The 24,145-nt window shown below is 47.9% G+C and overlaps 1 protein-coding gene across 4 annotated transcripts in view; it reads left to right on the top strand.

The window, feature by feature from the left end:
• The window catches only part of ESYT2 (extended synaptotagmin 2), a 556,590-nt gene that overhangs the window by 257,008 nt on the left and 275,437 nt on the right, over window positions 1–24,145 (top strand). For all 4 annotated transcript variants that reach the window (XM_086941503.1, XM_086941502.1, XM_086941501.1 and 1 more), the window contains exon 4: window positions 7,918–7,994. In XM_086941503.1, coding sequence (XP_086797629.1) covers window positions 7,918–7,994 — 77 coding nt within the window. The remainder of the gene's footprint in view (window positions 1–7,917; window positions 7,995–24,145) is intronic.

Genomic DNA, 24,145 nt, shown 5'->3' with positions numbered 1-24,145 from the left:
ATTCAAATCAGAAAGAAAAGAGACCCCGCTGGCTCAGATGTATCTAACTACCACCAATGTTCTTTTACCTTTTTTTTTTTAAATAACATGCTTTTCCAAAAACAAGACGCAAAAACATCCTTCCCATAAAAGGAGCACCGATTTCTATTGGAAGATATCTGGATTATATGCACACTTGGGTTAAACAACAAGCCTTTCACCGTAACACGGCGGGCAGGGGAGGGGGCGGAGAGGGGAGAGGTGCGACACGGCAGGCAGGCAGGGGAGGAGAGTAGGAGGAGGAGGGGGGAGGAGAGTAGGGGAGGCACGGCCTAGCGGCAGGCAGGCAGGGGAGGAGAGGACGAGGGGGGAGGAGAGTAGGGGAGGCACGGCCTAGCGGCCGTGCAATCAAGTAGTGAGGGGGCGGAGCTGGGGGAGGCTGTGAGAGAGAGTAGGCAAGGCTAGCGGCAGGCAGGCAGGGGAGGAGAGGAGGAGGGGGGAGGAGAGTAGGGGAGGCACGGCCTAGCGGCCGTGCAATCAAGTAGTGAGGGGGCGGAGCTGGGGGAGGCTGTGAGAGAGAGTAGGCAAGGCAGGCGGCTGGGGGCATGTGCACGCGCATTTAAGCTCAATGCGCATGCGCATTGAGCTTAAATTTCTCGTGCACTGCAAGGAATCGCCACGATTCCTTGCAGTGTGGATAAAGAGCGGATAAGTGCCAATACTCTCGCCTTGCTCGATGCGCATGCGCATCGACAGGCGAGACCTAAAAATGGCATCAGCTTTTGGAGCAGCAGTGACCCTACTGCCTTTGAAGCTGGTGGTAGGTCTACCTACCCCTTGACCTCTGATCAGATGCTGGCACAGATTGGGCAAAAATTTGCCACATTTTCTTGATAGCCCGTGCAGACTCCTTACAAAGTTCCTGAATTGTATTCCTTACTTTGCCCCCCAGATGAGCTGCCTTCCCACATCCAGAGACAAAGGCGACATTAACATTGATTTGCAACTATTCTCTGAATATGTGATATTTCTGCCGAAAACAATCCTGCCTCTTGTGATTTCACCTTTTTTCAAATTCTTCATGGGCACAATGTCTCAATAGTGAAAGAAGGAGCACCTTGAAACTCTCTCGAGTGATGGTACTATTTGCATCTCCAGTTTCCGAGATATAACATGTCTATGGATAATAAAAAGAACAATTTGTAAAGAAAGACTATAACAGATTTTGTCTTCAATACTGAAAAATATTAACATTGAAATTATACCCATTTTAAAAAACATTAGGGTAAGGGTAATACTAGGGTTATGAACAGAGTTACGGTGAGATTTAGATTTATGTTTAGAGTAAACATTAATTTATGGACAGGGAGTAGGTTCAGCACTTCCTTTAGAGGTACGTTAGGGGTAATGGTAAAGTTAAGATAATATTAGTAATAATTTCAGGTTAAGTTATCATTAGGGTGTGATTAAGAGTATTGCATGAGTATGCAGTGTGAGGTGATAGTATGCAGTGTGAGGTGATAATTCATAAGGCTCGATTACGAAGGGGCCACAAAATCAGAGTGCAAATTGTTCACCCGTTACATAGCGGTATCGAAGAGCGCAGTAATAAATATATGCACAATTTTCATCAGATTCTGAGTTGGACACCTGAGGACACCATCTCCTCAGCTTTAGCAGCTGATAATAAAGAAGCTCTTTCCTGAGAGGCCTAGAAGCTGTTAGTGCTATTGTCTTAGAAGCAAAAAAGCAGCATAAATGAATGACTATCTTTGACATTGGAGGATTGACAAATAAATAGTAAATTATTCCCTGTTGTTGATGTTTTGTCTGCATGCCTACCGAAAAAGTTGTCATCACAAATGGATGCGTTTTATTTTGTGATTGCCATAAAACAGTCACAAGTATCTTCTTGAAATATGTTTTTTAACGTCAAAGCAACTAAAAGTATGAATGTTGCTAATTCTCTGAGGCTAAATGTAGAATTATATTGTTCCTAACTGTAATTTCAATGTTCTATTCGACTTGGAAAAAAATAGACTATTCATCTTACTATAAAAGTGTAAATAAAACAATCTTCCGACACAAAACCGTAGAATATAGTTTGATATAAAACAAACATGCATCACAAACCAGTAAAGTTTAGGGTCTCATTATCAGAACTCTATTTTTATGTCGAGCCTGGGCAGCGTATGCGCTGGTGCGAGGCATGCAGTAGTGTAGTATGGCTTTAAAGCCCCGCCCACTCTCCGCCCATATTTTTAATAGGCTTGTGTCCTTGTCCTTTGTAAACGCTGTCTTCTATGTCTTATTAGGCTTGTTAGTCCCTCCTTGGTACCGCCTTGTCTGCATTTGTAACCTACCATGGCGACTGGCCCTTTTACTTCTGTTGGGACACATGATGTCTGATTCACTGGAAAGCCTCTGAGGCGGAAGCCGGAGGTGTTTGTAACTTGCTCATTTTTTAAACTGTCACTAATAATTTGTATCACTGCTCATTTTTAAAAGCACACAAACGCTCTGGCCTACCTTACTGGAAGCGCTGCTGACACGCGCTAATCCAGCCCCACAGCCCCGGGGAATCGCCATTACCGAGAGCGCGCCAAAGGCGGAGCCACGCCCCCTGCGAGGCCACGCCCACCGACCGACCCTATAAACGCTCTCCTAGCGCATCGTCCCCATTCACTGGAAAGCCTCTGAGGCGGAAGCCGGAGGTGTTTGTAACTTGCTCATTTTTTAAATTGTCACTAATAATTTGTATCACTGCTCATTTTTAAAAGCACACAAACGCTCTGGCCTACCTTACTGGAAGCGCTGCTGACACGCGCTAATCCAGCTCCACAGCCTCGGGGAATCGCCATTACCGAGAGCGCGCCAAAGGCGGAGCCACGCCCCCTGCGAGGCCACGCCCACCGACCGACCCTATAAACGCTCTCCTAGCGCATCGTCCCCATTCACTGGAAAGCCTCTGAGGCGGAAGCCGGAGGTGTTTGTAACTTGCTCATTTTTTAAACTGTCACTAATAATTTGTATCACTGCTCATTTTTAAAAGCACACAAACGCTCTGGCCTACCTTACTGGAAGCGCTGCTGACACGCGCTAATCCAGCTCCACAGCCTCGGGGAATCGCCATTACCGAGAGCGCGCCAAAGGCGGAGCCACGCCCCCTGCGAGGCCACGCCCACCGACCGACCCTATAAACGCTCTCCTAGCGCATCGTCCCCATTCACTTGAAAGCCTCTGAGGCGGAAGCCGGAGGTGTTTGTAACTTGCTCATTTTTTAAATTGTCACTAATAATTTGTATCACTGCTCATTTTTAAAAGCACACAAACGCTCTGGCCTACCTTACTGGAAGCGCTGCTGACACGCGCTAATCCAGCTCCACAGCCTCGGGGAATCGCCATTACCGAGAGCGCGCCAAAGGCGGAGCCACGCCCCCTGCGAGGCCACGCCCACCGACCGACCCTATAAACGCTCTCCTAGCGCATCGTCCCCATTCACTGGAAAGCCTCTGAGGCGGAAGCCGGAGGTGTTTGTAACTTGCTCATTTTTTAAACTGTCACTAATAATTTGTATCACTGCTCATTTTTAAAAGCACACAAACGCTCTGGCCTACCTTACTGGAAGCGCTGCTGACACGCGCTAATCCAGCTCCACAGCCTCGGGGAATCGCCATTACCGAGAGCGCGCCAAAGGCGGAGCCACGCCCCCTGCGAGGCCACGCCCACCGACCGACCCTATAAACGCTCTCCTAGCGCATCGTCCCCATTCACTGGAAAGCCTCTGAGGCGGAAGCCGGAGGTGTTTGTAACTTGCTCATTTTTTAAATTGTCACTAATAATTTGTATCACTGCTCATTTTTAAAAGCACACAAACGCTCTGGCCTACCTTACTGGAAGCGCTGCTGACACGCGCTAATCCAGCTCCACAGCCTCGGGGAATCGCCATTACCGAGAGCCCGCCAAAGGCGGAGCCACGCCCCCTGCGAGGCCACGCCCACTAACTTCTAGCACAAATGTGTCGACCCCCCCAGCGCAGCGGACGAGCGCAGCGGGAGCGCCTAAGGCAAGCCCGTCTGCGCCCGTCCGCGCACGACCGGGCCTAGGGCCAGACCCCCTGGCTCCCAGAGCCTCCGCCAAAACCACATATTCCCGTCGTGACCTCTTAAGCCTCAGACCTTCTACCGCCCCCTCATGCAGATATATCCATGATATGGATGGACCCTTTGTCAGCTGCACGGACTGCCAGCCAGCCCAGCTTCAAATCTCGACACGAGTACCGAAGCCTGCAACCCTCAAACTTGCCTCACTGAACTGTCGCTCTCTCCCTAAACATGCGACACCAATCCACCACTTAATAGAAGACTACGAGATTGATATTCTTTTCCTAACGGAAACGTGGCTCACCCCACACTCTGACTCGGACATAGTGTCAGCCATACCTCAGGGATTCCTCATCCAGTCTCTCCCTCGACCACTAGGCAGAGGGGGAGGCATCGCTATTATCTACCGAGACTCTTTCATCTGTAACTCCAGCGATGCACAAATCCCAGACTCGGAAAGCCTTCAATTCTCAATCAAACTTGACCCTACGAATTCCCTCTCAGGGGTTCTAGTTTACCGGCCCCCCGGCCACCCCGGCTCCTTTCCCAATGCCCTCCTAGACACGGTAGCAACACAGGCTCACTCCGTCACGAATTTCATTTTAGTGGGAGACCTGAACATCCACTTCGAAGACACTTCAGATTCTGGAGTAGTCGACCTGATCACTGAACTAGCGGCCTCGGACCTCCGTCTCATCAACTCAGGAGCCACTCACATCAAAGCCCACCTGCTGGACCCAGTGTTCACCAGCACCCCCGCGATGCAAGAAATAGACTCCATCCCCCTTCCCTGGACGGACCACTTCCTGGTCCTATTCCAACTTCCAGGACCCCTCAAGAAACCTCAGAAACCACCCTCCTTCACTAAAGGCAGGACTTGGTCCAAACTTCCTATCAAAGAATGGGCCAATACCCTGATATCAACCACCCCGATTCACGACGATATCCCGGACAACGCTGATAGTAACTTCAGAAATTGGATTACGACCTCCCTTGATTCTGTGCTCCCACTCAGAATGCGCGAAGATAAAACCAACAACACCGGCTCTGCTCCGTGGTACACCCCAGAACTCCGCCAGCTCCGCAAAAACTGTAAAAGAGCCGAACGGCTTTGGAGAAAAGACTGGCACAATGCCAGCAAAGAGGCATACCATTCCTCAGTCAAAACCTATAAAACTGCAATCAAGCTCTCCAAAGCCTCCCACTATGACACCCGGATAAAGGAAGCCTCTAATTCCTCTAGGGAATCCTACCTCATTGTGAAGGAGCTATTGAAAGTTCCCGTCTCTTCTGCGCCCACCACCCCCCAGGTAGACAGAAGTAATGACCTAGCCTCATACTTCAACAACAAAATCGCCCGTATCCTCACATCCCTCCCTCCCCCCAGCTCCCCTACCCGCAGAAACACTACCCAGCCCCCCGATCAGATGGGAATACGTCCCCAACTCGAGACATTCAAGCCAGTAACGTCTAACGAGGTGGAAACTACCCTGAATAAAATAAAAAGTGGATCTCCGCTAGACCCTGCACCCCTGAGATTCCTCAAAAACGTGGCCCCCGCCATCACCCCCACAATCACGGAGCTTATCAACTGCTCACTTGCTCAAGGATCAGTCCCCGACAGCTGGAAAAATGCAGTGGTGAAGGCACTCCTTAAAAAACCTCAGCTCGATCCAACTGATATGGCTAACTACCGGCCCATATCACTCCTCCCGGGGATTAGCAAGATCACCGAGAAACTGGTGAATAGTCAACTCTCCCGATTTCTCGAGACTAATGACATCCTGCGGCAATCCCAAACCGGGTTCCGTCCGGGACACGGTACAGACACCGCCCTGCTTGCCGTCATCGAGGAAGCAAGGCGCATTCTAGACTCAGGAGTATCAGTGGCAGTGATCCTCCTGGATCTGAGTGCCGCCTTCGACACGGTCAATCACCGTGTCCTCCTTCATCGATTGGCGACAGCAGGGCTCACCGGGATGGCACTCAGATGGATAGAGTCCTTTCTCACCGGACGCACGTTCCAGGTTTGGGACGGCGAATACCACTCGTCCACACTTCCACTTACCAGCGGGGTTCCTCAGGGCTCCTCCCTGAGCCCCACACTTTTTAATGTGTACATGGCCCCCTTGGAAGATGTGGTAACACCATTCGGGATAAAAATCGTGAGTTACGCTGACGACACACAACTGGTCGTCTCCCTCTCCCAACTAGACGACCACCCAGACAAATTACCAAACTGTCTCACCGAAATTCACGGGTGGATGTGTGAATCGTCACTGAAACTCATCGGTTCCAAAACCGAGGTGATGCTCATGGGCAAACAATGGGCGTCCATCCCCCCGGCAATTTGGCCAGACGTGTTCGGGGAAATCCCCACCCCGAAACACGAAATCAAGACCCTCGGAGTCTGGCTAGAACCCGACCTCTCAATGAAGACCCAAGCGGCCAAAACCGCCGGAACCTGTCTTGGGCTTCTGCGAACTATTCGCAACATTCTCCCCCTCCTACCGCCCGGATCCAGGAAACTACTAGTACAGGGCCTCATATTGTCACGGTTAGACTACAGCAATTTGGTCTACCTAGGTGCGCCGGAAGCCACCTTAGCAAGACTGCAAAGAACCCAGAACGCTGCAGCTCGCCTAATCATGAGCGTACCTCCTAGAATATCCGCCAAACCCGCCATTAAGGCTCTGCACTGGCTGCCAGTCCGCCAAAGGGTGGAGTTTAAGGCCATGTGCACGGCCCATAAACTAATCAATGGATCGGGACCTGCGATTCTCAGCGGTTTGGTCACCCCCTACATTGCACCAAGGGCTCTACGGTCTGAGAACGAGCACCTGGCCAACATCCCTAAATTCAAGAGAACACGTACTGGAGGCCGACGTTTCTCTGTTAAGGCGTCCGCTGGTTGGAACTCTCTCCCACGCTCCCTTAGACTGGAGCCCAACCACCTGACATTCAGGAAAAAACTTAAAACCCTTTTGTTCCCTAAATAAACCCATCACCTCTCTCCCCCTCAGTAGGACTCAATGTTAACAGCGCGGGGATGCCCTCGGGTCACCAGGCGCTATACAAATTGCTAAATAAATAAATAAATAAATAAATTTAGTCTGTAGGCACTATTTTCTTTAATGAGGTTCTCCTACTGCAGGTAGGACGTAATTTTCTCACCATGCCGCTTTCACTTTCAAGGAGCCCCGGACATTGGGGGCTGCTTCTTTGAAGTGAAATAGGTCTCGCATTTGCAAGAGTTTTAGCTATTGCCATTGTAAATGACAATAGCTTAAACTCTGCCCACCTTAAGCCATTGGCTTCCTTCAGTGAGCCTCCTTTTAGTAATTTGCTCGCGGCATCATATCTTCAATCATTCCAGGGAAGATTCTAAGCTCCCTGTTAGGCGATGGGCTGCTTGGACGTGTCCTTTTGCCTCCTAGGAATTGCGTCCATTGGAATGCATGCAAGCCTATTTTGCATTTCAATAGTGCCTTAAGTCCTCTCTCTTTTTATGGAGTTAATTATTTATTTTATATGTTCCTTATGTACAAAAAGCAGACGTTTATTTTTTGCTGAAAGACGCATTGGCTCACGTTCATCAAAACAACACATCTCAAAAGATGCCAATTGGTCATTCCAGTAGGTGTGTCTTCTAAATGAAAAAGCAAGCTGGGCCTGTTGACTTTATTAATAGTTGTTGGACATGTGCAATATAAGAACGGTACTCCTACATTTCTGTGACCGCTGTATGACTGCAAAAAGTTCTGCTTTTTCCCAGCAAGCGTTATCTTTGACTAAGCCTTCCAGTGGATATTCACAGTTCTTTATTTTATTTCAGCCACTGAGAATAAATGGTGTCAAGGTGTATACTGAAAATGTGGACAAGAGGCAAATCATATTAGATCTGCAAATAAGGTACGTTTGAAATCGCTTTAGTAAGCAATGCATAATATTCATCAAAAATGTCTACCTTTTGCAGTTTGCTGTTGTGGAATTCTTAAACAGTTGCATACTTTTATTATCAGGCTTCCACTATTTTAAAGTTCTTTTGTCTCGAAACCGCTGCCAGCATTAAAAGTCTCTTGTGGTCCTAGTATCCTCAAGTCCCTTGAACATTAAAGGACTAGAAGAGAATATTGTAGAGTTGATCTCGTACACAGCAGTATAACGCCACACCAGTGGCAGTTGCAGATCACATTACAGAAAAAACCATGCGCAGAGCCAGAGGTAGTCATTGTGATTTTAACCCAACATAACCAATATGTTCAACAGGGTGTGTAGCATGGCAGTCCCACACCAAAGACCTTTAATGGATTTGAAGTCTGTTAGGGAGTAAGCTTGGTATTTGGCACAGTAGAAGAGTGCCAAATTGTGTGCCTGAACACCACTTCTGCTTTAATATAACTGCTATGTCTTGGGTGTGATGATACATTTGGAATGAGTTGTGCGTTCCAAGATGGCTGATGTGGGTAGTGGTCTAGAATATCGACACAGTAGGAATATTCTTAAGCTGCTTTTCCTTTTGAGGTATCTTAAAGGGTTAGGAGAATTAAATTCCTTGAAAGTAGGGGTGGACGGAATTAGCGTAGTCGCGCTACGCAAAGCTCTGCAAAACCGTAAAAAATCTCTGTGAGCACGCAAAAGTTCTGCGAACACACCGAATTGCTTGTTCCGCCCGTTTGCGATGCTTATTTCCTGTTCGCGGTACAAAAGAGGATGGTGATGGATGGAGCATCTGAATCAATCAAACACTCACACCCAGTCAAAAGATCTGGGTTTAATCCATCACTGTTCTTTAGCCCACTCTGCCACCCCAGTTCAGACATGGCTATATGCAAATCAGTCTGACCCTGTGCCTCATGGGAACAGTCCAGCCCGAACTGCCAAGCCATGTCTTCCCTGGACCGGAAACAAGCTTCCGAGGACCGGTTTCTGGCATTCCAGCCGTCTTCAGCCCGGCTTGCTTGAATCCAGTGGCAAAGTGAGCAAGGGACTCACGTCTGAGCATACCCTGCCACACTTATGGCGGCCAAAAGCGGTACAAAAGGGGGTGGTGATGGACGGAGCATCTGAATCAATCAAACACTCACACCCAGTCAAAAGATCTGGGTTTAATCCATCACCGTTCTTTAGCCCACTCTGCCACCCCAGTTCAGACATGGCTATATGCAAATCAGTCTGACCCTGTGCCTCATGGGAACAGTCCAGCCGAACTGCCATGCCATGTCTTCCCTGGACCGGAAACAAGCTTCCGAGGAACGGTTTCTGGCATTCCAGCCGTCTTCAGCCCGGCTTGCTTGAATCCAGTGGCAAAGTGAGCAAGGGACTCACGTCTGAGCATACCCTGCCACACTTGAATCCAGTGGCAAAGTGAGCAAGGGACTCTCGTCTGAGCATACCCTGCCACACTTATGGCGGCCAAAAGCGGTACAAAAGGGGGTGGTGATGGACGGAGCATCTGAATCAATCAAACACTCACACCCAGTCAAAAGATCTGGGTTTAATCCATCACCGTTCTTTAGCCCACTCTGCCACCCCAGTTCAGACATGGCTATATGCAAATCAGTCTGACCCTATGCCTCATGGGAACAGTCCAGCCCGAACTGCCAAGCCATGTCTTCCCTGGACCGGAAACAAACTTCCGAGGAACGGTTTCTGGCATTCCAGCCGTCTTCAGCCCGGCTTGCTTGAATCCAGTGGCAAAGTGAGCAAGGGACTCACGTCTGAGCATACCCTGCCACACTTATGGCGGCCAAAAGCGGTACAAAAGGGGGTGGTGATGGACGGAGCATCTGAATCAATCAAACACTAACACCCAGTCTAAAGACGAACGCTGCTTGCATGCTCGGGGAGAAATATCTTGTGAACATGCATTTTGAAAGCGCAAACAAGCAAAAAACTCTGCAAAGCCGCGGATCGTGGAATTTTTGGCAATTCCGAGTTCTCCGCGGAACGCAAAATTACCCAAATTCCGCGACCGAAACGGAATTTACCGCCCAGGCCTACTTGAAAGGCTCTTTGAATGCAGGATGTGTGTAAGCAATGCAGTGAGCATAGAAAATAGTACAACTGTCTGTTAGCTTGTAGGCTTTTAGCAGTTGTTAGTAGGTGTAATGCTTTTTCACTGGTATCAGGGGCTATTGTACCGTTTTCCTTGTGTGTATTGCATTATACAGTTGGTGTACAAAGGACTTGGGCTCATTTTCCTCTAGGTGGATAACTAAGTTACTCCCTTAGTAAACCAGATACTCCAGAAGGTAGCTGGATTGAGCAGATAAGGTATAGGCGTACTTCCATAACGGGCTGGAAGTACGCCTAAACAGCGACCCCTTCGCTGCACCGAGTCCACCAAAACAAACTGTTCTGCCGCCATTCACGGCGAGGAACAGAGGCCACGCCTACCTGCAGGCCACGCCCACCCGCCACTGTATATAACGCTGCCGACAGCGCGACCTAGCCAGAACCCTGCAATCTCCTGAGGCGGAAGCCGGGAGAGGACGGATATTTTTAAAACTTGTATTTTGTTGTGTCACCTGAATAATTCTGCTTTTTAATTGCACACTCACCCGCCAGGCACCTCCATAACGGGCTGGAAGTACGCCTAAACAGCGACCCCATCGCTGCACCGAGTCCACCAAAACAAACTGTTCTGCCGCCATTCACGGCGAGGAACAGAGGCCACGCCTACCTGCAGGCCACGGCCACCCGCCACTGTATATAACGCTGCCGACAGCGCGACCTAGCCAGAACCCTGCAATTTCCTGAGGCGGAAGCCGGGAGAGGACGGATATTTTTAAAACTTGCATTTTGTTGTGTCACCTGAATAATTCTGCTTTTTAATTGCGCACTCACCCGCCAGGCACCTCCATAACGGGCTGGAAGTACGCCTAAACAGCGACCCCTTCGCTGCACCGAGTCCACCAAAACAAACTGTTCTGCCGCCATTCACGGCGAGGAACAGAGGCCACGCCTACCTGCAGGCCACACCCACCCTTCCCCTCTCCAACCTTTAAGGATGTGCATTCACCGGACGCGCAGCGGACGGGCGCAGCGGGCGCGCCTAAGGCAAGCCCGTCTTCGCCCGTCCTCGCCAAGTCCTCGCCTCTCGCCAGACCCCCTGCCCAAAAGTCATACGCATACGACAGTAATACACTGTGGTCACTTAACCCTGGCCTTAGATGCTACAACTTAGAGGGCTGCATTGGTCGAACCGCCCTCCACTGTAAAAACTGTAACTTGGTCATACCTGTACCACGCCCTATCAGCCAGAAAGAGCTCCAAAGGAAGGAAACGTCACTTACCATCATGCAGCTGAACGTCAGATCCCTGGTCAAACACCACGCGGAGGTAAGAACGCTATTAATGGATGAGAACCCAGATATAATGTTTCTGAGCGAAACCTGGCTTAAAGACGACCTAACCAGTATTCCCAATCTAGCCATACCGGATGGGTTCGCTATGACCTGTATCAATAGAGACTCAAGAGGAGGGGGCATCGCTGCCATCCACAGATCCTCCTTTACCTGCTCCTTTCAAAAGGAAAATATCGCGTACTGTGAATGTGCTCGCTTCAAAATCTCCACAAATCCACATTGCACTTTCTCAGGCCTTTTTATCTACAGACCGCCGGGGCCTTCGACGAAATTCACGGAAGAGCTCATTGAGGTAACGCACGCTATGATCACTGACGCGGCCAACTTCACGATCTTAGGAGATCTCAATCTCCACATAGACAATTCGTCTGATGTTAAAATCAGCAACTTTACAGCAGACCTAGCTGCTTTGCAGCTAATTCAGCTCGTCCAAACCCCTACTCATGTTGCGGGCCATCTGCTGGACCCAGTATTCACGAATATTCCCGAGGCCAGAGCTGACGACCCTATACCCATGGCCTGGACGGACCACTCGCTAGTAACCTTCTCCATCCCAAATAACTCTCCCATCACAAAAAAGTCTCCCACCTCCTGCCTAAAACGACCTTGGCACAAACTCCAACAATATGACCTAGCAGCCAGCTTAGGGGAACCTAATCTGGAGGATATTGATGACATTGAAAAATCATATATGTCCTTCCAGGACTGGATTACCAAGGGACTGAACGCCATTATACCAGCGAAATGGACTAAAGGGCGTAACACCCCCTCCAATCCATGGTACAATGAGAACCTCAAAACAATGAGGAAAGCCTGTAAAAAAAGGGAACGACAATGGAGGAAGGAGTACAAGCAGGAGGACAAAAATGCTTATTTGATCATTCTCAGAACGTATCATAAGGCAATCCGGGTAGCACGCGCTGCCTTCTACGCCGCTGAGATAAAAGCAAGCCCAAACCCCACGAAAACTATATTCCAAATCGTTCAAAAACTACAAAACGGAGACAAGCCGGCCTCTCACATTTCCTCCATGCAGCAATGTGAAGACCTAGCTACCTTCATCACGGAAAAAGTGAAGAAAATTTACAACGCCTTCACTCAGGATAGTCCAAAGGACATCAACCCCTCCAAGGTCATCCTCGGAGATTCCAGACTCACATGCATACCCGCCATCTCCGGTGAAGAACTCTCCAAACTCTGTAGGAAGGTGAAATCTGGCGCACCCACAGATCCGATGAGGCCAATTCATTTTCTGGGAGCCTTGGAATTCTTCCTCCCATCCTTGACCTCACTCCTTAATCTTTCTTTTGCCACTGCTACGGTCCCCACCTGCTGGAAACAGGCCTGGGTAACACCAATCATAAAAAAACCCTCCCTAGACCCCTCTAAACCTGAGACCTACCGACCCGTTTCACTGCTCCCATGGGTCGCGAAACTAGCGGAAGCTCACGCGAACAAAATTCTCAGTGAGCACATGGCGACTAACAACATCCTGGACCCCTCCCAGCACGGGTTCAGACCGGGCCATAGCACGGAATCCGCGCTCCTATCCTCCACAGAAAGCTTACGGGAAATCATGGACTCCGGCAAAAGTGCCGCGCTGATACTACTCGACCTCAGCGCGGCCTTTGACACGGTCTCTCATGCCATCCTACTGAAACGCCTTGAAAACATAGGCATCGTAGACTCGGCACTTCAATGGTTCAGATAATTTCTAACCAATAGATCATTTAGGGTATCTGCCCCTCCGTTTATTTCCCAACCTCAAGACATAGGACAAGGAGTTCCACAGGGCTCTGCCCTTAGTCCTTCCTTGTTTAACCTATATATGCAACCCTTGGCGGAGGTTGCCAAGAAATGGGGCCTAACTATGGTGTCGTACGCCGACGACACCCAGTTGGTCATCAGCCTCAACCAGGCCCCCTCTCCCGATGCCACGAGTTTCAGGGATGGTCTGACTGCCGTTGCTAAGTGGATTACGGCTAATTGCCTCCAACTCAACGGGGGCAAAACCGAGGTTCTGATAATGGGGAAAAATAGTGACAACTAGAATGACCTCTGGTGGCCCCAATCACTGGGCCCAGCACCCCCCCCTAAGACTCTAGCTAAAAACCTGGGAGTGTGGCTGGACTCTGCTCTCAGCTTCCAGTCGCACACTAAAAAAGTTGCCGCAACCTGCATTGGCTTACTGAGAAGCCTCAACCCCATCTTAGGCTATTTTGACTCCAAAACACGACAACTTATCGTACAATCCACCATCCTGTCCAGATTGGACTACGCGAGTGTCTTGTTGTTAGGAGCAAATAAAACTGAAGTAAAGAGATTCCAACGGATCCAAAATTCGGCGGCAAGGGCAATAGTAGGTCTCCCAAGAAGGTGCTCAGCGAGAGCGACCATTCAAAGACTACATTGGCTACCCATGGAAGCCCGCATCCAGTTCAAAGCCCTCATATTTTCCTTTAAAATTATGAAGAACGAAGGCCCTGAGCTACTCCGTTCGTTGCTGACCCCCTACAATCCCAAACGTAATCTCAGGTCTATGGGGCAACACCTGGCAATGGTACCCCACACTAGGTACTGTCGCATCGGAGGGCGCTCTTTCAAACTATTGGGGGCCAAATTATGGAACTCCCTTCCCCTCCACATCCGATGCATCGACAATATTCTAGCTTTCCGCAGAGCGACCAAAACCTATCTCTTTCCTTCCCTGTAGGTCCCCCCCCTTCCCTTCGTTTCAGTTGGTTGTGTTATGGTTCCAGCGTCGGGACGCCCCGTTGCTGGGGCAGCTGTTTGCGCTTTACAAAACTAATAACATAACATAACACATACTCTAGGAGCGGATAGTGGGTTTGTTACTCGAGTATATAAGCTGAGATAGTAATCACAGTTAGTAAACTCAATGTCTAGTCATAGCTATTACTTTTAAAAATAATAGTTCGTCATGTGCAGTGAGTTTCTAAAGCGCAATTAAAAGTAATCTAAACTCAGAAAGCAGCTTCTAGGGCTGAAATACGGCCACAGGCATTGTAACACTTAGAGAGAAAGGCGCTATATTCAAAATAACATTGATGTGTCTGTACAAGATTGTCATATGGGCCTTACTTTGTTAGTCCTTGGCAATAGCCAGAACCATTTGAGTCTCAGTACTTTGCTATGATGAATGCATTTCAATGGCAGTAGGCATTAGACAAGATGTTTTCAGAGTATCAAGTGTACTGCGATATGTCTGTCCTTTGTCCTATGCCTCCTGTTGTTATTATGGCAAGGCAGAGCATGTCAGTGTGTTTAGCCCAGACGGCATAGTCCCTGTCATATAGCTCAGAAAGGTTAAAAATCCCCCAAAAGTTCTCAACACAATAGAGGAAGCTTTCTGTTCCGCAACAGTCAATAGACTCAGAGTCAAAATTCAAGAGTGAAGTTAACGGGCTACAAATGGGGGTGGGGTCGCACACTACTCACACACCGCGGTGTCGCCCCTAAGGACTCTGGTTAATGTAGTAACGTGTTCGCGATGCATCATCTTTCGATCTTCTGCTATCTTCGCTGTCTTCGCCATCCCTGGACACATGTTTCGGGGTATCACCACTCGTCAGCAGGGAAAGGCCGTGTTCTGGGGTTGCCGATGCCTGCCAAATATCTGCCAGGTTTAGTACCACTCAGGCGCGTAGGTGCGGGATCCCAGGCTCGTCGGCCTTACTTTGTTAGTCCTTGGCAATAGCCAGAACCATTTGACTCTAAGTACTTTGCTATGATGAATGCATTTCAATGGCAGTAGGCATTAGACCAGATGTTTTCAGAGTATCAAGTGTACTGCGATGTGTCTGTCCTTTGTCCTATGCCTCATGTTGTTATTATGGCAAGGCAGAGCATGTCAGTGTGTTTAGCCCAGACGGCATAGTCCCTGTCATATAGCTCAGAAAGGTTAAAAATCCCCAAAAAGTTCTCAACACAATAGAGGAAGCTTTCTGTTCCGCAACAGTCAATAGACTCAGAGTCAAAATTCAAGAGTGAAGTTAACGGGCTACAAATGGGGGTGGGGTTGCACACTACTCACACACCGACGGTGTCGCCCCTAAGGACTCTGGTTAATGTAGTAACGTGTTCGCGATGCATCATCTTTCGATCTTCTGCTATCTTCGCTGTCTTCGCCATCCCTGGACACGTGTTTCGGGGTATCACCCCTCGTCAGCAGGGATAGGCCGTGTTCTGGGGTTGCCGATGGCTGCCAAATATCTGCCAGGTTTAGTACCACTCAGGCACGTAGGTACGGGATCTCAGGCTCGTCAGAAAACTGCTCAAGGGAGCTTTAATGTTACAAATGGGGGTGGGGTCGCACACTACTCACACACCGGCGGTGTCGCCCCTAAGGACTCTGGTTAATGTAGTAACGTGTTTGCGATGCATCATCTTTCGATCATCTGCTATCTTCGCTGTCTTCGCCATCCCTGGACACGTGTTTCGGGGTATCACCACTCGTCAGCAGGGAAAGGCCGTGTTCTGGGGTTGCCGATGCCTACCAAATATCTGCCAGGTTTAGTACCACTCAGGCGCGTAGGTGCGGGATCCCAGGCTCGTCGGCCTTACTTTGTTAGTCCTTGGCAATAGCCAGAACCATTTGACTCTCAGTACTTTGCTATGATGAATGCATTTCAATGGCAGTAGGCATTAGACAAGATGTTTTCAGAGTATCAAGTGTACTGTGATATGTCTGTCCTTTGTCCTACGCCTCCTGTTGTTATTATGGCAAGGCAGAGCATGTCAGTGTGTTTAGCCCAGACGGCTTAGTCCCAGTCATATAACTCAGAAAGGTTTAAAATCCCCAAAAAGTTCTCAACACAATAGAGGAAGCTTTCTGTTCGGCAACAGTCAATAGACTCAGAGTCAAAATTCAAGAGTGAAGTTAACGGGCTACCTAGGACACTATAGTCAGTGACCAAAATTATTGGGCTTAATTTAAGGGAGACCAGTAATGGCTTCAGCTGGTCTCCAGCACAAGGTTTCCTGCAGTGAAGCTAGTGGGAATGACATCATGAGTAGGCAGTTCAAATGTTTAAGTGACAACTACTTCCGGATCTGGGTTTAGGTCATTGGTGTTCACTGCAGAGTGGAGAACACTATGAATTACGGTTGGAGACATAATCAAGCAATTAAACATTCAAAATCAAATACCTTAGCGGAATGGTAGAAATGGTTTCGAAGTCAAGACAACCGGTCTCCACAAATTGTACCCATTCCAATCAGATGGGGTGAAATAGAAAATGCGTGTAACTCCTAGACAAGAAGTAAGGTGAAGAAGGCTCACACAAAGTCAGGATGGTGTCGAGGCACTGTCTGCTCACCACCAGGCACAGTCCTTGTATCGTCCTGAAGGTCCTCAGCCCTAAGACGGTGCCAATCTCACAAAGGTTTTGTGGGCGCAGATCTGCCCACCGGTTCTACAAAGTCCTGTGGTTCCAGCCTAGGCCCGGTCATTGAAACCGTCATTCATGGAGGCTTCAGTCAGCTGATCCCTGCTCTTGTTCTCAGGGAGATGCACCTCCTCTCTTCTACAACACAGGAGAACCTCATTTTCCACAGTCAGCCACAATAGTAGGGAAACGTGGATGTAGTCAGACCTCTCTCTGTGTGCTAGTACTGCAGAACCTTTTCTGAAATGCACTCAAGCTCAAAACCGTTTTTTCAGGGCATTGTTGTATCTAGTTCAGGGGTACAGACGAGATCCATGGCCATTTAAAGGGTGTGTTAGGTTCAAAATCCCTGACCTGAACTGATCAGTGTAGGTCCTCTAGTCCCAGACCCTACATATTAAATTCTCAAGGACAGATATCAAATGGTGTAAGCCAGTGTATCCCAAACTGTGGGTCGCGTTGCAAGCTAATTTTTGGTGGGTTATGAAAGTCCAAGCGAAAAATAAATTCTGTATTTATCTTGTCACATTTGCTGGGCTTCAAAGACAGAGGTCAAATGTCAGGCTATGTCTTTTGACAAATTGCTGATTTTATGTTTTTTTAACAAGGGGATAGGTGTTTATAAACTCCTCTCAATTGTAGTCAGAGAAAGAAAGTAAAGCTAATTATTTCACAATCTTGCTGGGATACAGTGTGTGTGAAAAGAAACACTGTAGAATGTCTTTTGTAACACACAACAAAATGACAATACCTCTAAATGAACTGTAGACATTCCGCAGTTAGGATAACAAAAATTAAGCACATTTTATGTAAATCGGAAGTGTGATGGAAGCAAAGATTTTAATAGGATCAAAATAAATCAAGACATTTTACTTTGTGACGCACAGATGATAAATGTTAATTGAAAAGTTATTTCCACACATTTTTATTTGTGTGCAATATAAGTTTATCAGTAAAACTGTATGTCTGTGCAAATGTAGTGCCCATTTCAATGGAAAATGTGATTTCTGTAAATGACAGTGCGCTGCCACATGATACTTTAGATACATTAACAAGCATTTACAATGCAATAGGTCTCGCAGCATTAAAGTTTGAGTTATTGGCATTGTTTATGAAAATGCGTTGCATACATTTTTTAGCAAACTTTGAATTGGTGAGCAGTGAGAGTGTGTGCAAGAGTATGCTGTTGCTCACAGCTGTTATTATTCACATAGCTCTGATGATGCACCTCACGCACGGGGCTGACGCAGTTATTATTCACACAGCTATGATGATGCACCTCAGGCACGGGCTCACAGCTGTTATTATTCACACAGCTCTGATGATGCACCTCAGCACGGGGCTGACACACTTATTATTCACACAGCTCTGATGATGCACCTCAGCCACGGGCTCACAGCTGTTATTATTCACACAGCTCTGATGATGCACCTCAGCTTGGGTGCGGACGCAGTTATTATTCACACAGCTCTGATGATGCACCTCAGCACGGGGCTGCCGGCAGTTATTATTCACACAGCTCTGATGATGCACCTCAGGCAAATAGTGCCTCTAGTACAAACATACAGTCATTTAAGATCTTGGTTTGTTTGTATAGCCTGCATTGTAAAAATTAAAATTTGAATAGCAATCATCACGAAAGCATGTATTAATATTTTGCAATCTGACACTCGTGTAGTAGATGTCGTCGTCATTGCTTGTGCAGAAAATGTATCAGTCAACGGTCAATACAAAAAGACTGCCTTAATACATCAGGACACAAAAAGAAATATTTGGAAAGATGAAGACAGTAGTAAAATTCTCAGTCCTATTGCGTCCATAGTAGCTATTTTACCGGACAGACACTTGAGCCCAGGGAACCAAGCTATCACTGCCCCACACAACCAAGCCACTCTCTCTGGATCATTAGCAGCACTCACCCACAACAGGATCAGCAGGCAGCCCAGTATAAGCCTCTGGAGGCGCAACACTCCCTCCATTGCTACAGCCTCCGCTCCTCAATGTGCTGCGCGGGGCCGACAGGCTGTCTGGGTTAGCTCCTCGAAACTCCACACCAGGTACGTTTTTGCCATCACTGCAGACCAAAGTGTGCTGTCTGCCGCTTCCGGCTGGAGGCCTAGCATGTGACGTCACCTAAACCCCGCCTAACCTCCCGCCCTTTCCAATGACCGTTTCAGGCGTCAAACCGAAAGAAGGACTACGTGGATGACCTCTTGTGTCCAATTTCTTATACACAAAAAAACGAAACCGCCATATTAAAAAAACGAGCAGTGCACGTCCCCGAGGCCCTGTTTAATGCCCAGCAATGCTCCTCGCCCTGCCACCTGCTTCAGCTGCCCCCTCCCTCCTCGCCCCTTTCCCTCCAGTTGAATATTTTACTCTCATATTATTCTCGGCGTACAGCGCGTGGGGCGGGACTTCCGTCTTCGGAAGCCTGCGCACGCGCCCATGGAGTGCCTGAGAGCGGGGCTCCCATGCCCGAGGGAGAGCCCCGCGGAGGCTGCAGAATTCCAGAATGGCGGTAAGTGGGGCTTAGTTATAGGGGGGAGGGGGGTGCGCTTGTGTGTGTGTGTGTTTGTGTGCGGCGGGGCGGGGCGAGCGGGGGTCTCTGTATGTGTGTGTGCGTGCGTGTGTGTAGGTGCACTGGTGTGTGTGTGTCTCTGTGTGTGTGTGTGTGTGCGGCGGCGGGGGGGTCTCTGTATGTGTGTGTGCGTGTATGTGCGCTCGTGTGTGTGTCTCTGTGTGTGCGCAAGCGTGCGCATGCGTTCAGGGGGAGGTGTGGCTGTGTGTGTGGTGGAGCTTTCCCGCTCCAATCGCCGATTTTGGGATGCGCGTGGCCAGCTCCTGTCTCCTGGAAAGCTGTGTCGCTGACAAAAGGACTCTGGCGAGACCGCGCGGTTAATCGCCACGAGACCTAAAAAATCACTGTCCTCACGTCCATTAACACTAGGTGGGTCGGGAAAGTTTGTTGTTCTAAAAAGTGGGTTGTGGTTTTTAAAAGTTTAGGAAGCACTGGTGTAAGGCCGACTTGTTAGTGGAGGATGAGTTTTATGGCCAGAGCTGCAGACTTTTGAACTGGGGAAACAGTTTTGAATCCCACCCGCAGCTCAAAATCCTGTGATTCTGGGCAAATTACTTTATTTCCCCATGTGTATAAAAATGTCTAACATTCTCTAGTAAAGCACTCTAATGCCCTCTGGTCATATTCATGCTTCATAAAACTGCAGAACACCCCTCAAACCCCTGAAGAAAAAGAAAAAAAAAGTTTTTCTGAGTGGGGTTTACCCCTGAGTCCAGTCTGTTCCTAAATTAGGACAAAGCGGGAGACAAAAGGATATATATTCATGAAGATTCCGTGTAGACACCCATGTAGGGGCAGTTGGTTGCTGGGCAGATCTAGAAGCCCCCCTCTTTGACCACCTCTTCTCCTCCTGCTCACAGCAGACCTGTTCTCGCAGCAGAATGGTCAGGCTGTCCTCTCCAGTGAAAAATGTGAGGACAAAGAGTGGGGCAATCTGAAGTGCATCCTTGCTTCTTCAAGCTACAAAGTTCAAAAAGACACTCCAGGTCACAAGATCTTAATCCTCAAAGAGGTATTGGAATATTTGGACAAAGGAGAGGAGACAAATTCATACTTTCTTGAGTATCTCTGTTAAAAGGATGTGAATCCTCAGCCACCTACATTGGTGGCATGATTCATCATTGCGGTGCGCCTCATCTGGACTCCATTGCTGGTAGTACAGTTGGGCTTTGTCAACTAGAAACCCTTTTTGGAGATCTTGTGTTGTATATTTATGTGTAACTAGACAATGGGATCCACAACATACAAGATTAGAATGACTTACAGGTCAGCTGAGAATTATTTTATTCTGGTTACCTTTGGTAGTAGTAACGCAAAGTGGGGCCTACAGAGGATCCTCATTTCCTTTGGTCAACATGTTTGGGCCGCATGGATCACGCCTCATATGAGGTCTATAGCTTTCTGCAATACCTCTGTCCCTATTCTGTACCTTCCTTCGCTCTACTTACCATAATACTAAGCATTTACTAACCTGCGTGAGTGGTGCAATTGCAGATGTCTCACACACACACACAACATATATAGTTAGAATGATCACTGCTCACCGTAAGCTTGCATTTGAGCTGTAACTTGTTGCATAATGCCAGTTGATTTCACAACACCACACTGGTGTATAAAGTGAAAACATGTGTAATTCCCAAGTAAAAGTGCCTCACACACAATGCTCATTGTAGTTTATTATTTGTTGAGGGAGGGATGGTCCCGTGGAGGGCATACTGTGGAAACCTCTGTAGTCGCACTCTGGAAAGTAAACATGCACATTTAGTTAGTGACTAGTACATAAACAGCACAAAATTAACCTGATTGCAATGAAAGGGTTTGCTTACCTTATCAAGAGGAGTTCCTGGTTGTGTAAGCAGATGTTGGTCAGTGAGACATCCAGACAAAAGCTGCTGTGCTACTGGGCTGGTTTTATCAGCCTCGCTGTAGCTGCATGTTTCGATTTTGAGCGTCAGCTAGACTCTCTTAGCCTTCCTGATGAGGCCGCAGTCTCCATCCTGGCTGCCCAGAAGCCTGCCACCAAATCCATCTACAGAGGTTACTGGAATTGTTTTGTGCTTGCGAGTCAGAAGGTATTGATCCTTTTAAATCTCCCTTGTCCAGTGTCTTGAGGTTTGATTTGACATTTGCACAGCAGGTTCTAGCAGTGGCTACGTCTAGAGGCTCCTTTACTAGCTCTCTATGCATTTATATACATTGCTAATCAACCTTCCCTGATTAAGTTACCATTGGCATGTTGTCTGAAATGTTTGCTTTACTTGTACCATCCCAAACTGTTCATTGTGCCTCAGTGGGATTTGAATCTTGTTCTGACTTTCTTGATAACATCTTCATTTGAGCCACTGCATAGTTAAGGCTTGGCTTCTCGCTGTAAAAATAGTTCTGTTAGTGGCGATTACTTCTGCTCTTTTGAGATCGCCTTCCATACTTTTGCAATATACTACCCCTTGCATCTCAGGCAGGCAGTAATGTTTTTTTTGCCTGAGCTAAGTTTCATTATTCCCTTGAATAACCGGTAAAGTTCAAACCCATCTGCCAGTGAGGTGCTGCTTTGGGGGTTGTTCTTAACCCGTTAACCGCGGCGGTATTTCAGCCGCGGTGCGGGCGTTTCCGTGCGCGGGTGGGGCCGCGTCGGCCATTGGCCGACGGCAGCACTGGGGAGGTAGTGCTGCCGTCGGCCAATGGCCGACTGCAGCAAGGAAAGGGTAAAGGCGCGATTTCTGTGGGAAGATATAACCATGAGATTTAAAAAATCGCTTACCTTCTACATTGATTTTACTCGTGGAGATATACCTTCTTGAGCATGCCTTCATTAATAAGGGCCCTGGATATCCACATGTATTGTGTGCTGCATTTGGTGCTGGAAATCTTAGTTCCACTGTGCACGCCTCAGTAAGCAGCGGAAAAAAAATCAGTAATGGATGCAGGGCATCGGTTGGTGCATAATATGGGGATGTCACTTCCGGAAGCAGAGTCACAGCTGGGGTGTAGCACCACATGGCTACACACGAGAGTCATAGCTGGAAAAACGTTTTATGGATAACTCTGAACACTTGCAATGGGGTTTTCCTAAATTAAGAAATCTGTTTATTTTGAACCCTAATCTTGAATTTCTCCCAAAAGTGGCATCAGTGGCTCCGGCAGAACTCAAGATAATGTTACTGTTGTGTGGGCAAAGGATCTGAACGGAGACTAGAGTGTGGTAACGCAGGTTTTATTAATATAGATAGGTGTCTTTTTCTCCTTGTCAGTCTTTCAGGGCTAATAAGGTCTAGTTCCGCTTTATGCACTGGGCTTCTTTAGGAGGGAGGGCGAGGGGTGGGAGAAAAGTAGACCAAAAATTGTTTGTGTGTGTAAAAGGCCGCTTTATTAGGAAACAGGTGCACATTACAATTACAAACCTTGGCAACGCCTTACAAAACTAAACCTCACTAAATAAATAAATAACTGCAAACTCAGGCCCCCAACCCCCACCCCTAAAACATTTGAGCCCTCCCAACAATACATCAATAAACATTATAACATCATTATAACATTACGTCATCAATAAAACATTACGTCATCAATAAAACATTTCGTCATTGATCAAACATACGTCATCATTAAAACTTTATTTGTCAAACCACAAATGAAATAACAACGGTCATGTCCTCCATAGCCATAGACCCTGCCTGACCCTGCACTCCTGCAGATACCCCCCTCACAAAACTGAACGGTCAAACCATGACCAACATACCCCAGCACCTGTCAAAGAAATACTCGATCGAATACTCAACCAACAATCTGCCTAAAACCGTACTGATACACAAAAACACCGCACAGCACCTGTTCCTAGCGACAAATACAATTACAAGAAAAAACCCCTGCACACCGGTAACCCACAAAACAGCCTTTTGAAAGAAAAAAGTGACAAAAAACCCAAAAAATGAGGAAAAAACAGGGGAGCGAGGGGAAGAAAAAGCTAATGAAAACGGGAGGGAGGGTGGGACAAAAAGCTAAAAGCCCTCCTAGCCACCAGGTCACCAAACCTAAAATGGTGGCGGGTAGGCGGGAAATGGAAAATTTATACTTGGGCTGGCTGGTCCTACTAGACCAGCCCAAAACTAGAACATTCTGGCAACTTCTAGAAAGAACCCCTCGCAGCCCTTCCAAACCGCCCGGGGGAGGAGACCTCCCGGCGGTCGGCTCCCTCCCCCAAGCCCCCCTTGGGAGGGAGGGCGAGGGGTGGGAGAAAAGTAGACCAAAAATTGTTTGTGTGTGTAAAAGGCCGCTTTATTAGGAAACAGGTGCACATTACAATTACAAACCTTGGCAACGCCTTACAAAACTAAACCTCACTAAATAAATAAATAACTGCAAACTCAGGCCCCCAACCCCCACCCCTAAAACATTTGGGCCCTCCCAACAATACATCAATAAACATTATAACATCATTATAACATTACGTCATCAATAAAACATTACGTCATCAATAAAACATTTCGTCATTGATCAAACATACGTCATCATTAAAACTTTATTCGTCAAACCACAAATGAAATAACAACGGTCATGTCCTCCATAGCCATAGACCCTGCCTGACCCTGCACTCCTGCAGATACCCCCCTCACAAAACTGAACGGTCAAACCATGACCAACATACCCCAGCACCTGTCAAAGAAATACTCGATCGAATACTCAACCAACAATCTGCCTAAAACCGTA

Source organism: Lissotriton vulgaris, chromosome 10, assembly GCF_964263255.1.
Source record: "Lissotriton vulgaris chromosome 10, aLisVul1.2, whole genome shotgun sequence".
NCBI classification, from domain to species: domain Eukaryota; kingdom Metazoa; phylum Chordata; class Amphibia; order Caudata; family Salamandridae; genus Lissotriton; species Lissotriton vulgaris.
Note: the sequence above shows the minus strand (reverse complement) of the source record. Positions and strands in the feature narration are given on the sequence as shown.